The following is a 13,577-nucleotide window of genomic DNA, read 5'->3' on the forward strand; positions in this document are numbered from 1 at the left end:
GTCTACCTTGCCTATAATTTGAATTGACCAGTACATCTCCAAATTTACAATCCATTTTAACTAGCATCTTCATACAAAGAGAAATTATGTCTTCAAAATACAAGGAGTTAACCTATTTTTCAGTGGTAGATGGTCTAACGAGCAGCTCTGCAATAACAATAAATGGTTTTGAGATGTGTCCATGACAGATGAGAGATCCGATTCCCTGCTCCGCCTACCATATTGTTATGGCAATTTTTCTTTTGTGTTAGTCTAATAAGTAAACGCAAGTTCATTACGCAGCCACCAGTATATTTTGCAGCTGCTTTGCAGGTTATTCACTGCATTTGCTTAACTGTGAATGAAAGAACAGACAGCAGAATCCAGAATGCCTGTCCCCTGACACCATGGCTCGCTGGCCAAGAATAATTGCCAGCAACCAATGATGAGACATGTCACATTTCGTTTCTGTGCCTATTCACGATAATATGTCAGTCATTCCAAGAGCTAAGCGTTTAGGCTTGCAGGCAACAGAAGACAGCAGAGCCCACTTCAACTGCAAGTTTTCACTACGCTTCACGGAACAAAACAGGAACCACTTTCTGGTTATTAGTCCCCATTTAGGCAAAACTACTTCAAATGCTCAATGACAAATACATAACCCAGGAGGTGGGGTGGGAAGGGGAAGAAGCAGGGTGGGATGCATGGGGGGGTCACAGAAATTTCTATCGCAAGACCACCCCCATCAAAGACAATGCACAACGGTACAACGTAGATGATCAACTCCCTAGGCTCTTACAGGGCTTTCCAAAATTCCACCAAATAGAAACTTTACAAGTGAACAGCTTACTTCATTTAAATATGTAGCCTGTATAATCAGAGTCTTTGAAGTAGGGAGACAGATGATCAGGATTTGCCTTTTGATCTTCCCAAATTGTTTTAGCGAGTAACAACTATGCCTGAAGTCTTTTCTGGAAAACTTTATTAGCAACAATATTTACAACAGTCTTGGAGACCATGGTTCTCCGAGTATCGCTTGTTAAAAAATCTTCCAGAAACTGAAATCTTACAAAGCAAACTTAGGCTCTGGAAATAACAATGATGAATTTTATGTGAATTCAATTAAAATTGCTCATCAAATGAGCTACAAGTCTATTCAATGCTCTGCACATATGCACATTAAAAAAAAAGTGCGCTCACAGGATCTACTGGATCCACACAGATCTCGGTCTTGTTCTTCGTTCACCTACTTGTACCCAAATCAAGTCAAAGGATCTTGCATGAGAAGCTCTAGGTCAGAACAGATCAGGCTCTGGAGCAAGCAAAAGAGGACCGTACTTTATCAATAAGCCAGAGACACCTTCACATTTCCAAAAAAGCAGCCAGAGTTGCCTAGTTATAAACTACAGCTGTTCAACTGACGATTGAGCATGAGCTCAGCAATCATTTTTCCCAAATTTAAGGCAACTTAAAGAAACAACTTTCTCTCCTTAGTAAGTGTTAAGGACTGTGCTCACATTACACATTCTATGCATCTCTTTAAATTACCAGGAACATTCACACCCGCTGGTTTTAGGCAGTGCATACACAGAAAAACACCGCTGTTTTGACATAGACAAAGGAAACATGAATTTCTTTACCTTTTATTTTGTTTTCTGCCCTCAAGACAAGGAAAACAAAATTTCTTCAGGCAATCTTCCTAGCCCACGCTTATACAGTTAAAAAAGGGAAAATAGTCCACTCGTGAAAAAATGGTTATCATCTACATTTTATTGAGGAAGACCTAAAATTCATTAACTGTAGTAATGGAATGCAGAAATCGTTTTAAAAGTCTGTTCGTTTTCAAGCAATTTCTGGGCCAAAGAAGAAAAGAGAACAGTTCTGGGTTCCTCCCCCCAAACAACATATCTGATAAATTCAAATCTATTTTAATGCAAATGCTTATGAATAAGCTCACAGTCTTCTTACAGCTGAAAAGCAAAACGATGTATAGGCAGAATGGAAGTAATGTTAAACTATGAGCTAACAATTCCACTGGGGTACTCTGGTGATAAGAGATACGATGAGAGAAATTTGCAAAGCAACGATACACCTGAAAATGAAGTCACTTGCACGTTCTACATGTTGAACACATGAATCTGGTCACAGTTAAGAGGGAAAAATAAAACAATGGTGTACACAGTTACCCATAACCATCTACCAAGGCACCATTTCAACTTCATGGTAGAAGCACACTGCCAATTATACAAAAGAATTTGAAATACAAGACTTGAGGGTAGGGGAGTTGTTGCTGCTTGCTTTCCAAGCCTGCTGCTGTTCAGAGGCATTTCAGCTTTTTATTTACAGACTGAAGCTATAAGAAGTTACAATCACTTCTCAAAAGTCAGAGAACAGCAGCATCCAGCAGAGAGCAGCTCCTTGCCTTTATCTTGTTTTTATCCCCCCCTTTATGTTTTAATGGTTTATTATCACTCTCTAAATCACAGGTGGTGGTTGGTTTTTTTCTCTCATCCTCTGAAAAGGATTTAAAGCATCAATCCATTACAAAAAGGCAATCATAGAAGCTGGAAGACGTGAGGTAGTGCTGTGGGGTCAAGTTTTAAAAAAAACACATTTAAGTGCATCTCGCATTGCATGTGTACAAAAATGCGCTTATGAAAATACACGTATTGATTAGCTCAGCAGTGAAACTTTGGGAAGACATTTGGGTAGTCTGAACTTCCGAGCTACACTTGTGTCTATCTGCTTTGGCACTTGCAATAAAGTGCTTTCACGGAGGCCCATCGCACACCTATAGAAAGGTGCTTCAGACAATTGCTTAATTAGTTGGCTCAGCATAGTGTGGCCATTGGGCACAAGCTTTCTCCCAGGAGTCTGTATGAATTCTTTGGGCCAGACTCATGCATCCACACTCACAAAGCTGCCTGGTATCTTATGACATATATCTGTGTTACTTATATCAGAAAAGATGTGTAAATGACTCGCCAAAAAGGATCTGAAGCAGGAAAAGAAGGTGCAGTTAAGGAAAACAAGAGTTGTATCTGTTTCACTTAGCAGAAAAGAAAGAGAAATGACTACGTGATACATACTAAGGGACTGTTTTAACTTAGAACTCAGCATAACGGAAACGAACAGCTTGAAGCAGGCAAATTGAAAGTACGAACAACACACCAACATCTACAATGAAGCTAGTAGTCAGTGGTAAAAACCACCAACAGACACAGTGGATGTTCCACTTTTGGTACCATTCAGAGCTTTTATAGAAGAAACATCCATCTGTCTAATAGAAGCCACAGACACCAAAAATCAAGGGAACTGGATGACTTAAAACTGTATGCTACCTTTGAACCACACCTTGGGGACAAATTCTGCCCTCCTTTGGATACAACCAGTTTTCAATGAACCTATCTGGAATAGCACCTGTATGGAGTTTCTACTACACTATTTGACTATTATGGTGACACTAGTATCTTCTGAACAAAGAAATCCATCAAAGTAGACACCAGCTTGATAGAGCAAGAAGTTGCGAATGAAACTAAACTTGTAAATGTAAACTCAGTACCATCTCTACGAAAAAAGTTGTCACACTCTTGCTTCATATTAATTTTTCTTTCTTTTTTTTTTTTTAAGAGTTTTATAATACTGATTTAAAGACAAACCCTCCCAACCTTCCACACATACCCGTGTCACATTCCAGATGTGGAATCCACTATTTAAAACAAAACTGAGTATCTTCTTTGCTTAAATTACTGTACCAGTTTTTGTAAAAGGACCTGAAGTTTATGGCTCTGGTTTAGCAGAGTCTAGAAGTACATTCGGCTGCAAAACTTAAGTTAGGTACATGCTTAAGTGCTCTGCTGAATTAGTTTCTCATAACACTTTCTCTGCCATAGCAGAGTTCATGCAGTAACTTTGCTGGTCACTGACAAAACAGCATTTGGACATAGGAAACAATGGTTAAACAGCTTTTCCTCCTACAGGCTTTTGAAATTAATACTTTATTACTTCATACAAGACAGTAAAAATAATAAAAAGAATCCCACAACTTTTCATAAAAATTAAAAGGATTTAAAAACAAATCTTATTAAAAAGCCAAACAAACTTTGCACTTAAAACCAAACTAAAGAAATACTATATATACACACACCTTTTAAAGAAGAGATTATGATTTTCTATTTGATATCAACAGGCACTCTTCATTCATCATCTGCAAGAAACTAGGTTAGGTCTCCATAGGCCACAGTCAGAGTTATTAAGTAAGTAAATATGCCACTGCTTCTGTGCCCTCCTTTTACTTCCTTGCTTCTTCAGTCTCATCTGGCTCTCTCTCTTGATGCTCTCTTTCCCACCTCATTTCTTTCAACTCTTGTCTGTACTTCCGTTCAATGAACCGTTTCTGATGGGCCATCTGGGGAAAGTTATCTGACACAAGGAGAAATATTTTACATTAATAAACAAACTGGTAACACAAAAAGCCTCAGCTCTTTTTTTTTTTTTAAACTTTGATGATATTAGGGTAGGAAGGAATAACGTTATTACCATTTTTACTCATTTATTTCTAATAATCCACAGTAAACCAGGGCTATGTGTCATAAGACTTTGGTTTCTTTACGATTTCCACATCTGTTTCCCCTGCTATAAAGCACTGCCAAATCTAATCCACTCACAAAAATAAAATACAAAATCCTGGTACAGCAACATGGCCAGGTATTACCTGGATTTTACATTCTGTTCCCTTAGCAACAGGTGGTCGATACTGAAAAACGAATGTGAGGCTACTGTCAATGCTGTCAGGGCTTTTTTTGTCTTGTTTGCACTCCAAAAAGTATGAGCTACTGCTTCCAAGCATTGTACAGATGTTTCCATTATTATGATTATTATTATTTTAGACCACGCAGGATCCACTAGATGCCCCACATTATGGCAGGGTTCCTAATGAGAAAGTAATAGTGTAGGAAAATGGAATGTAGTAAAATCTGTTCCTGAAAAAGTTAATGCTTGGCTATGTACCAGAATACAGCCACAGAGTAGTCTAAGAGCATAGGTGAGTGAAGACTAGCTAAAAGACTAGACAAGGCTGAGGTGACAGAGAAATAGCTAGGGGGATGGACGCTTCTGATTTCAGACATTTGTCTATTGGCTGGTATGTATGTACACTAGTTAGAACTGAGGCTGTAAACCCAGCTTATAGAATTGATCAGAATTTCTCTCAATTTAGCGCACAGCTGACAGAATGACCAGGGTGCTGACATTCATCTGTGTCTCTGTGCTGCAACGATCTGGACCCTCCAGCCATCAGAAAACGAAGAGGTGGTAGAGCACCTGACAGCCTGCAGTTGGCGGTAAATCCTGCTGGGATCACAAAGAGCTCTGGGATCAGCACTGGCTACCTATCTGCGTCTGAGATGAACGCAAAAGGTTACTACACTGACCTTTAAAGCCATAAACAAATGTGGGAGATGTCTCGGCAAAGGACTGCTCGCTCTCTAGCTGGCTACCGAGAGAGAATTCAGCTGAGGCTGCTCAGGGAGGAGTCCCTTGGCACCAAGCGTTTTCCTCCTCTTTCTGAGTCCCAGGCAGCACAGATTTGTTCAGCTAGAGAACACGGTGCAGAAGCCACATAATCTGCAGGAGTTTGTGGTAGAGCAGAATGACTTTCTACTGCTTTGTTTTATTGGCTGGTGAAATTTGTACCTTTTATTATATAGTACAGGAATAAAAGGTTTTCATCAGTTATTTACAACTCGGGCATAGGAGGGTATATTTATTTAAACCAGAAAGCAATCTAAGCAAAAGAAAATTGTTTTTAAATTGCTGTTGCTTTTAAAAACACTAGTGCTTTGTTTAATGGAGTTCTGGGATATTTTGTTGCTCATGTTCATCATAAAATGAAAATAGGATTTTCAGCACTGTGTCTGTAACATGATTCTTAAGAATGCTGAAGAACTCAGCTTGGTAGCAACCTCTTTGTTTATAATCCATTTAAGATGTTGAGACAGAAATTTATGTAATAAACACATCATGGCTATCATATATAAACAGGTACATGAAAATTACTTTTACTTGACTTAATAATTATGCATTAAAAAAAATTAAACTAAAAACTCCACAAACATATACGTAATAAAATAGGTGCCCATAGGAGCTGTGCAGCCTCCATCCCTAAAGATAGTCAAAACTTGACTGGCAAGGCACTGAGAAACATGACCTAACTTCAAAGTTGGTCCCTCTGTTTTGAGGGGTGGTTGGAGTACAGGCCTCTAGAGATCTATGGTATTCAAACAAATACGTATGTCAGAAAAGAGCTGTAAAGTCCTTGGACTGATAGGAGATGAAGGTCACAGCTCTCTGGGTGGTGATACTGTCACAAGAAAAAACACTCAAAGAAAACTTCAGTAACATTTTGCAGATATTGAGCAGAGAAGGGAAGTTACATTTTTCTACTTGTCAAATTCACCGGTAGTGAGAAGTATATGCCTAGCAGATGGATACAAAAAAAATTTCTGAATTACAGGGATTCATTGTCTTCTGAAATTTTTAAGCTCCAAGATTTCCAGATGTGGAGATAACAGATTAAAAACTTTTGGCATCTGAGAAATTGCCTATTTCTTCCATTGAATCAAATGCAAAAAACGTACTTCCCCATGTTCTTCTGAACAGAGAGCTTCTGCTGCACAAAATGCTTGTAATCTATTTGCTTATAGTACATCCACACCCGGCACTTTAACTCAACTGACCAAAGTTCTTTAATATAAGAAGTTTGCAAACTCATTCTTTTAATAGCTGAGACTCCATTGCAATGAAGGACTGCTCTCATGCTGGCTATCCTGTGCGTAACTTTGAGAGATGCATACACAGATCACTAGATACTCAGCTGATACAAGCCATTCGTAACAGATAAATATTGACCTACATTGTCTGGGGATCTGTCTGTTAGATTTTAACCTAGTGTACTGTACAATCTGAGATCAAATTTTATTTCTAAATTGGCAACTGAAAAGTAATTTTCCCCCTCCCCTAAATTAAGAGGATGAGACAACCACACCTTCAGAGACTACGCAGTCTTATCCCACTGCATATTTAAGCATGGAAACTCTCAAGGAGACTTCACTGAACAGGGTTCCCGCTAAGTTGCAACCTCTGTAGCTGATCAACTGCCTTGAAAAAATACCTGTTGGTATCATATTAACTTAATCTGTTACAAAATTGTCTTGAAAGTACTAAAAGGAAAACCTGCTGCTTAGAAGCTGACAGCATTCAGTGTATACACCCTGTTCAAATCTTATCCCCCACAAAACCTGCACCTCGTGTTGCTAAAGACAAAGCATGTAAACTATAAATTTTCTTTGATGCCCAAATATCTTACATTTTTCAAGTGCGTCCATTGCAGCTCCCATTTCCGCTTGCTGAATACTGTGAAAGCCAAACAAAAATATGCTACATGAGATCTAAGTTGTACAGAATAAACTAAAGTTTCTGACAAAGTGGAACACTAGCTACTCTTTTGTAATAAAACTCTTTGGATAACCAGTAGCTAGTAATTCCCAGAGCGTATGATGTATCAGCCTTTCCATAAATATGTGAGCAATAGCAGTACGGCTCCAGTAGAATATTTTTAAACTTAGATCAATAACACTAACAGAATATTCTAGTCCATTCTTCACTGAAGCATTTGCTTTTACGTGAGAGAAAAAAAGGAACAAAATCACAGAGGTGTGAACGCTATAAAACCAATGATATTTTTATAACCACCACCAGATTTGGTAGCAGAAAATAAGATGAGGTCTTTGGGGTTCATGGTTGAAGTCTTTGCAACTTTAGAAACCATTCTGAAATACCTAGAAGTAATAACATCAGAAAAAAAAAAAAAAAGACCGAGAGCCTTGCACCCTTAACTTGCCAGCTTAAGTTAGACAGTAATCCAGTAGCAAAGCCAAAGATAAAGTCACTATTTCCTGGAAGCCGTTCTGCAGTTTCTAGTCTGACAGCCACAAGTCAGTTAGCATCGCCAGCCACCTAGCATTGCGAGGCAAGTTGGCCAAAAAAGCTCAAGACCCAAAACTATACAGACGTTGAACCCTTCAGGTGTTTCCGAGGCAGAAACTCTGAATAGCTTGAAGAAAGCTCTATAGCTTTCCTTTTCTAAAGCCAACCACACGCTTGTCTATCTCCACGGCTAGTCATTTCGGACACTGCCACATTCAGACTGTAACACCATGTGAATAATTTTTCACTATACCTTGGGCCTTTACCGCATCCTATTCTTTCCCCTTTGAAGTAAACAGCTACTGTGTATGTCCTTGCATGAGACGGTCCCACTGTCTGCAAAGTCCTGAAATAAGAAAGATATGATTTATTCAAGCAGGAAGTATTAAAAACCAGAATCTGTTTGCGGCACATACATCACCAAGCTTTCAGTCTGGTCAATATACAGTGAAATTAGTGCAAAGCGTAGAGCAAGGGTTGAAAGATGCCTGTATAAATCACATTAACCCGGAGATTACCAGTATGGTGCACAATATGAAGGAGAAATTTACATAAAATGCACCTTATCTATATTGGTTATATTTATTCCTCCAGGTTCACTCAGGAGCACCATATGAATGTCAAAACCTCAAGCTATAAGCAAAAATGCAAAGTATAACACAAAGTGCTTAAACACTGCGAAAAGTCTTATAATAAATTCATGGAAATTGTGCATAGATGTGCAATTGCAAATAATCACACCAATATGATTCTTGTGTGCAGTAAAATTTTACTCCCTGAGAGTTACGCAGTTAGCAAGGTTTTAAAAGGACTTTGTATTGGACATGGTAGCTCTGCACATACCGAATTATCACCGTACAAAGAAATTTTCCATCAGCTTTGAAAAGCTACAGTTTGTCACAAAACAAACTTTCCATTTGAGCTGAAGTCTAGGACATGCATCAACAACCATCTAAAGGGGAAAAAGATAATTCCCTAGACATGCAATGAATTGCTGCTTCTGCTGTCCCAAATCTCTCTCCACTGTCAGCTCAAGTTCTGTCCACTACCTTGTTTCTTTTTGGAAGGAGCACCAATTTCACATGAATTTTTAAAGTATCTAACTATAGTACTCTGTTTCCATGCGCTGTGACAAAAGCAAATAAAACCCACCCCAAATTTAAAAGCAATAGTACTGACGGCAGTGAAATAGATAACCTCAAGAAAAGGAATTTAACAAGATAATAGGAAGATAACAGCATATTACTAGCTCTAAGTTGTACTATAAAAATCAATTTATCATCACAGCAAAACAAAACAAACATTTGGTACTTGATACTCAGTGGGTTTTACAAGAATCAGGAATTGTTCTTATTGTATTCATCTCCTTCACTGAAGACAAAGCTGTGAGCCCTCATACAGAGACACTGAGGAGTCAGATTTGCAGAGCGTCAGTTGCAGTGTTAAAGCAATCATATTTCTGAAGTGCACTGTTTGTCACTATAACTGAATGGCTACATTTCATTGAAAACTTTATTTCAGTAAATGGGACAAATGCACTTTGACTTTCATTCTTCATACCTTTTTGACATAATAATCCCAATAACACAAGCCTTGAACTTTCATAGCTTTTCTCTCTTCTTTTGGGGACTAACGTTGCACCCATTCTTACATTAATTGAATGGATATGGATGCAATATACAAACTGAAGTTTATTACTGCCTCTCTGAAGCAGCTATTACACTATTTTACAACTGAAAGAGAGAAGGGAGATCCATCCCATCCAGCTTCAGATATCTAACTGATGTGTACAAGTTAAGAGCTTCATTGCCCTGAGCTCTTCTATCACTAAACAGGAAGACATATGTGGGCTGAATTGTGCAGTGAAAATGTCCAAAACTTGTGTTGCCCTTCAGTGCCTGACTCTGTGGATTAGAAACAGAGCCTACAATCAGGATGTGTAACACAAGGCATTTATTATGCTGCATAATAACGTAGAGTGTAGAGAAACTTCATACTATTACTGAAAATAGAATGGAGGTAACTTGACTTCATACTTAAACAGCCATTGTTCCATTCACTTCACTTAAAATACTGCCATTCCTCACATTAAAAGAACAAATACAGAATGATGCCAATGAAATACTCCATTTGAACATAAAAATTACATTTTCCCTTGCAATTGTACAAGGTAAAATGCTTACTAATTCTTCCTTGTAATGGCTTAAAATGCCTAAAGCTTGGAAGACGTTGGTTCAACGTTTTCCATCTGCAGACAGAGAGAAACTGGAGAGCTGGGATAACTACAATAAAACCAAATTATGGGAAAAACATAGGGTGACTGATCACACCTTCCTCTGTATGCAAGAAAGACTGATAATTAGCTTGTATCCATAAGATGCCAGTTCTTACTTGTAAAGAGGAATGTCTGGCTCTTTTCCTTCTGTCCTGAGAGTCAAGCAGCACTGCTGAAGCTGAGATTTAGGATCATTCCAATCTTGATTTAAAATAAACTCCTGTAAGAAGCTCACAAAGATGCTTTTATGATTGAGAGATTGTGGTAAGAGTCTCAAACACAATAATGTGTTAAAACATAGTGGCAGGAAAGTAGGAACCTGACTGATCTTACCTTTAGCCTTGGAAAAAAGCATACATTCATGAAAGTGTGAACATATTCCAAATCTTTATCAATGTACAGGGCAGCAATAAAGGCTGGAGGGGAAAAAAAGGTACTGTCACTCATCCAAGGAGAACGTTAATGGCTTGCACTTTTAGAAACAAGTATCTCTGAGTACTCTAAAGCCATATTCAATTATGTTTCACAGCAGTGATCTGATGAGAGTATTATTATCCTGCATACACAGGAAAAAATAAAGTTGACCAAGAGATTAAGTGACTTACCCAAATCCACTCAGTCATTTAAAGAGCTAGAAACAACACTCAGCTCCTAATCTCACATTTTAACCAGGAGACCATGGATACTTACAAATAAATCACTACTGGGTACCATAAAAAAATTTAGATATAAATCACTCCTGTTTGTGTGCTATATCCATTTACTTAGAGGATCTGGCAAAAGCCAAGAATGGCTCACAAAATATATCAAAATATACAAGATATGGATTAACTTGCTTTGCAGAATATTTATCACTGCTTCCACTTTCTTTGCAAAGAAGGTAGCACAAACTTCTATAAATGGGCTAAAAATAATTTAATTTCCATGTAGCTTTCCCTCTTGTGGAATGACCTAAAATGCAGTCAAATCAACCACAGAAACATCCACCTGCTGAAGGAACTTACTTTATCTTCCAACAGTGACAAGAACATATTAATGTAACATTGAAACTGCTGTTAAGTAGCTCAACTCCGATTACAAGCTTTAACTTTCCAGACATGCTTTTGACCTGGTCATCATGACCCCTCAATTTCTAAGCCTACAACTTCGTATCTGCAATTACGCCTCCTTCGTGCTTTCATACAGACTTCAAAAATCTAGGCTAGTGCTAAAAAATCTGGTTTTCAGAGTTATAGGCATAATTCATTTGAAAACCTGAACATACATTTTTAATAGTGATTTGAGAGATTGCTAATGGCTTTCTTAAACAAGCCCCAAGGAAAAAGAAGTTGCAGAAGTACTAAGCTGTTATAACCAAATTAACTCACATTCCAAGAGATCAGCCAAAGTCTTAGTTCGAAGAGCTACAGGTCTTTTTGTCTTGTCATTAGTGATGGCAAATTCTTGCATACCCAGCTCTTCTGCCACCTTGGCCTGTGTCCTGTTGTTCACCAAAGAACTTCTCAACAGCTGCAACAGAAAGAAGTTCCACTCAACAGTAACAATTAGCAGTACCAAACTATGAAAGGTAGGGAGAGCTGGGGAGAAAAAGTTACTTGCATCGTTGTAGCCTCTCACTTCTCTCAGTTTACCGACATTTTGTTTTTGTACACCTCAAATGATTTTCATAAACACACACGCACTCTGATTCTTTCTAGTGCTGATTTTTCCTTCTGTTTCAATACTTCTCACTAAATTTCATTTATTCTAGGACTCATTATTTCTGCAACTATGTCTTGCATTTAAAATGCTTGTTTGTGAGCTTCTTTGCAATCATATACCATCTCTTCATCAGTCCTGTACTTTTTCAGCTAACCTGCATTTTTCTAGATTAAGTAATACACAGTTATATAAATTTTTCCACATAAAGTATAAACACACAATATTCTGGAGTTTATAGAGCAGTCCCCAGTGTCCATCAAATAAGAAATAAATAGGCAGTAATTAAGACAAATGCACATTAAAGCAAGACAGTCTAGTGTTTCAGAACAAGCAGATGAGGAAGCCGCTCCATTCATTTAGCCAGAGAAGAAAATGCATAGCTGGACAGCCTGTACATACTGTTTGCTCTACTGAAGGCGGTATAGCTGAGCCAATGCATCCCTGACAAAGATCTGGCTCTAACATTTTCAATGTATGACAATGTCCAGGACACCTGGACTCCAGCAGAGTTCCCTGAAATGCTTAATCCTGGCTGCAGGCAGATTGCTTAAATAAACACAGAGCTCTGCCAAAGATACAATCCCATACAGCTTAAAGGAGTATTTTGGAATTGTAGGGTTTCATACAATTTTCTGAACCCCTGATTAAGGTAAGCTTTTTTCCTGTTTGTTTGCTTTTTTGCTTTAAATGAAACAGCATTAATTTAAGAAGTTAGGGATACTATGGGAGGTGGGGGTGAGAGGGAAAGAATGTCTCTCCCACTGTTTATGTGTAATCTAAAGTTGAGAAGCTGCATACATGTTTTTTCTCTCTTTGTCTTCCATATCACATTTTCTCAGCTTATTAGATCCAAGTTATATGCTACCTAGCTCCAGCATGTCAACTAAGCTTATGAAAATCAAGATTTATTTGCTGCACTTGATACTTCTTCTCTGACAACAGATAAATAAAGAACAGTATGTTCATAATTTGTTTGGCAATGATGTATGAAGCAGATACTCACAATTTGATCTTCATAAACTAGGCAGACTGCAGATAGGATTATTACCTGCCTCCCTAACCTCTGCTTAAACTCATCTACTTATTAATTTCCAAAATTCTTCCCCTTTACATTCTTACGATAAATAAACAATACTTTCCCCAACAAAATCCTAAGTACAATATGCAACCTAGGAGACAGAAGTGCAGTATCACACATGACAAAATTCTGTTTCTTCTAACAAGAGAAGGATCTCTTTTGCTGTGTTTGCAGAGTATTTATTTTGATGGGAACCGCAATCATGATCAGTAGTAACATAAAGAGCAACATATACACTACACAGTGAAGCAGAGATGGGAAAAAACCCCCAGTTATCCTTCTAGCACTGTGGTTATCAACTTGCTCCATATTAAAATTTGCCTCTTCTGTAAGTGTGATCTAGCGAGGAACTCAGTCCTCCTTAATGATACTGGGAAAACATGGTACCTGTGCCTTCCCAGCAAGTTTTTTAGAGCTAGTCTCCACCCTGGCAAGACACTGCCTGCATCACTGCAGATCTTGAAATGTGTGACAGATGCTCAACTGGAGCTTAACTCTAATTACAAAGCAATTTTTTTTATTCTTCCATCTTCACCCAGCATACTACTACCCATTGAC

The 13,577-nt window shown here is 38.2% G+C and overlaps 1 protein-coding gene across 3 annotated transcripts in view; it reads right to left on the reverse strand.

The window, feature by feature from the left end:
- The window catches only part of DROSHA (drosha ribonuclease III), a 1,047,543-nt gene that overhangs the window by 969,956 nt on the left and 64,010 nt on the right, over positions 1-13,577 (reverse strand). For 2 of the 3 annotated variants that reach the window (XM_049823744.1, XM_049823743.1), the window contains 6 exons: positions 11,608-11,749; positions 10,574-10,656; positions 10,357-10,460; positions 8,219-8,311; positions 7,346-7,392; positions 1,500-4,401 (listed from right to left, as the gene is read on the reverse strand). In XM_049823744.1, the coding sequence (XP_049679701.1) occupies positions 4,271-4,401; positions 7,346-7,392; positions 8,219-8,311; positions 10,357-10,460; positions 10,574-10,656; positions 11,608-11,749 (600 nt within the window). In that variant the 3' untranslated portion in view covers positions 1,500-4,270. Of the gene's footprint in view, positions 1-1,499; positions 4,402-7,345; positions 7,393-8,218; positions 8,312-10,356; positions 10,461-10,573; positions 10,657-11,607; positions 11,750-13,577 lie in introns of those variants that run through there. The other variant, XM_049823745.1, reaches the window with a different exon arrangement.

This window comes from Accipiter gentilis, chromosome 20, assembly GCF_929443795.1.
Source record: "Accipiter gentilis chromosome 20, bAccGen1.1, whole genome shotgun sequence".
Taxonomy (NCBI): Eukaryota; Metazoa; Chordata; class Aves; order Accipitriformes; family Accipitridae; genus Astur; species Astur gentilis.